Below are 2,865 nucleotides of genomic sequence, written 5' to 3'. Positions count from 1 at the left end.
TCTGTTTAAGTCAAGGTCAAGCAATGGGTTGGTGATGTTATGCTGCATGTTGCTTTGTTTGAAAGCACTAAAGCATCTGACGTGGAGCACTGCTTATGTAATTAATTAATGATAAGCTACAAAATTTAAGTAAATATAGCTTTTTCACACATTAACTCATTGGGGTCAACGGTCGCGCCGGCGCAACCAGCTCACTTTTTTTAAGATCAGTACAGGAGACACTAAAAATACTGTTGATTTTGGTCACACAAATAAGTGTTCTATATCGTTCGAAACTGTTAAGTGTCTACTTTTATTTGTGTAAACTCGCAATAACAACAAAACCTTGTGCTTTTGTAAAATAAAGAAAACAAACAGGGTGCGTTCTCAGTCTTCTTCTTGGTCTCTGTGAATATCCATCTGAAACGCGTCACTGAAATGAACAGAAACTCTGTGAATACTTTACACAGAGACATGAGAGATATATCTATAGATTGGGATGTCTACTTTTAAATTAAGTATGTCTTATCGAAAAGAAATATTCTGTGACAAAGTAATCCGTATGAAACAAACACGATGTTCAGTCTTTCCCGTCTAAACTCATTATCTCTAATGTGATCCCACCCACACGCGGCTCACGCCCTTCATATGATAATATCCACGTGAGACGAGCACACATTTAAACGCCCAATGTAACAAAGCGTAAGGATAGTCAAGTTCATCTACGGTTCGTTTCTGGAAGAAGACGCGCTGAGAGGAATAAGCCAGAATTTACCTCAGAAGAAGAAAAAGACGTGACGCGCGCTTCATCCAGCGGAGGAGATCATTCTGATGAGTAAATATTGTTTATTTTTTGCATTAGTTCACGTGTTATTGTGACATAAACATAAACACATTTACTAGTTGGGTTTTTCCCAAACTATAATTCCTGACTAAAATGTTTGAAATGAGTGAAGCATTTTGAATATGATAGACAATTCATTGTATCTAAATTTCTTATGATGCGATGATGTTTTCATGCTCTATTCAATATAAAACAATACGATATAGAGGAGGGACTTTGTAGAAAACGAAGCGTTTGAGAGAGGCGGGGCATAGAGGACCTACAATAATGTACAGTATTTGAAAAATAATGTGTTTTTTGAACATTAAAGCATGTCAACATATTCTGTTACACCAAATACACAAAATAATGATCTTTAAAAAAGCATGTTAAAAACCTTTAACTAAAGCATGTGATTATCTTCAGAGATGAAATGGTTTCTCATGGTTCTGCAGGTGGCAGTGGGACTTCAGTTGGAGGGTTCGACTCGTTGCTAATTATTAAATCACGGCAGAACAACACCGGTTCATCACCGAGACCCAGTCTGTACTGCCACAGATATAAACTCCTGTGTGGCTTCAGCTCAAATGATAGCAGTTCTTCTACATCGGTCGCGTCATTCCAGGTTTCCTTCGTAGCGCACACCTGTGCACCTCCATATTCTGCAGAAAAGGAGAACTGCCATTTTGCAATTAACCCTGTGAGATCTCCAGAATAGATCAAGACTGACGGAGATATCTTCCAGTTGTGTGTCATCTGTGTCATCTTCTCCTTGTTGTAACCGATCTTCTTAATGATTTTTCTCTGCCATGTCACTGGTGTGTCACTGTCGTTAGTTATAGTTTTAATATTCTCCCACCTGCCAAAGGCTGGACCTCTAGTTATCGACAGACCGCCAGGCAGGAAGTTTACAACATCAGGGTGAACAGAATAGTCCACAAGACCATCGTCTTTCTCAAGGTCGGCGCCTTTGCAGTATTCGACTCCCCAATCTGAGACTGGCTTCAGGAAGCAGCAGCATTCTGACAGACCCCAGTAATAGAGTCCGATGCTGGATTTAGGGTTCAAATTGATTTTTACATCAGTGGAGATGCTACCCAGGCCAGATGTTAGTCTGCAAATTCCCCTACGTTTGAAAATGACAGCAAAGAACTTATTAATGCCTAAGTAGTGGTCTCCATGTTGGAAGTCGGGATCAAGGTCTTGAACAACAGCGTTAGCATCCGTTGACAGATCAGTGACTCTGCGGAACGATTTAGCCTTAATGATGTAAAAGTAGCCTTCCATATCAGCAAGATAATGGTCTCCGTTTTGGCAGGAGGGGTGCAAACTGAAAATAGTGAGGTCTGAACATTTGTTTAAATCACTCGTTTGCATGTAACAGCCGAGATCAGAGCGGATTATATACGTGTAGGTTTTCCCTGCACAGATGTCGACACCTTTAGTTTTGCTTCTGGGGATAATGGGCCTCATTTATCAATCTAACGTAGAAACGAGCGCAGATCTGTGCGCACAAATCAACTTACGACAGAGTTCACGTGTGATTTATGAAACATTCGTATGCCGCCAATCTCATCGTACGAATGATCGCATGTTGATAAATGTGGCGCCAGAAAACTATCGTCATTTGAATATCACGCCCCTAAAAACACCCGGTTTAGAAGCCTCGCCCTAGAGTTTACGACACGGAGAAACGAAACCCGGCCAAAAAGAGGAAGTAATCTCGCTAAAGAGAAATTGATCTTACTCCGCTCACGTCCATATTGATAAATTCCAAGTTTTGCGTTGAAACGACCGTACGCTCAATTTTCTGTCGTACGTTCGTTTCGTAAATGAGGCCCAATGTCTTTCATCGTGCCTTAACCTGCAACACAGACCAACACAGACATATTAAGCATCATCATATCACTAATTCTAGATATGACTGATATGTGACAAACTACAATATAAACTTTAGTTCCGATTTTACACTATTCGGAAAACCCCAATTCCGAAATTCCTTGATTTTATACGTTTTAAGACTATAAAAACCATTAGACACCTTGGAAAAATCAGAAAATATG

At 40.1% G+C, this 2,865-nt stretch overlaps 1 protein-coding gene across 1 annotated transcript; it reads right to left on the bottom strand.

Annotated features, from left to right (window-relative positions):
* Positions 1-1,161: 1,161 nt before the first annotated feature.
* Positions 1,162-2,677, bottom strand: LOC107574451 (uncharacterized). The gene is made up of 2 exons (XM_016260887.1): positions 2,648-2,677; positions 1,162-2,267 (listed from the first exon to the last, which is right to left on the bottom strand). Exons 1-2 carry the CDS (start codon positions 2,653-2,655, stop codon positions 1,244-1,246), a joined length of 1,032 nt encoding a protein of 343 aa, XP_016116373.1. The 5' UTR covers positions 2,656-2,677; the 3' UTR covers positions 1,162-1,243.
* Between the last annotated feature and the right edge of the window lie 188 nt (positions 2,678-2,865).

The sequence above is a fragment of the Sinocyclocheilus grahami genome, unplaced genomic scaffold (assembly GCF_001515645.1).
Source record: "Sinocyclocheilus grahami isolate Dianchi unplaced genomic scaffold, SAMN03320097.WGS_v1.1 scaffold2233.1, whole genome shotgun sequence".
Lineage (NCBI taxonomy): Eukaryota > Metazoa > Chordata > Actinopteri > Cypriniformes > Cyprinidae > Sinocyclocheilus > Sinocyclocheilus grahami.
This window is presented reverse-complemented; position numbering and strand designations above follow the sequence as displayed.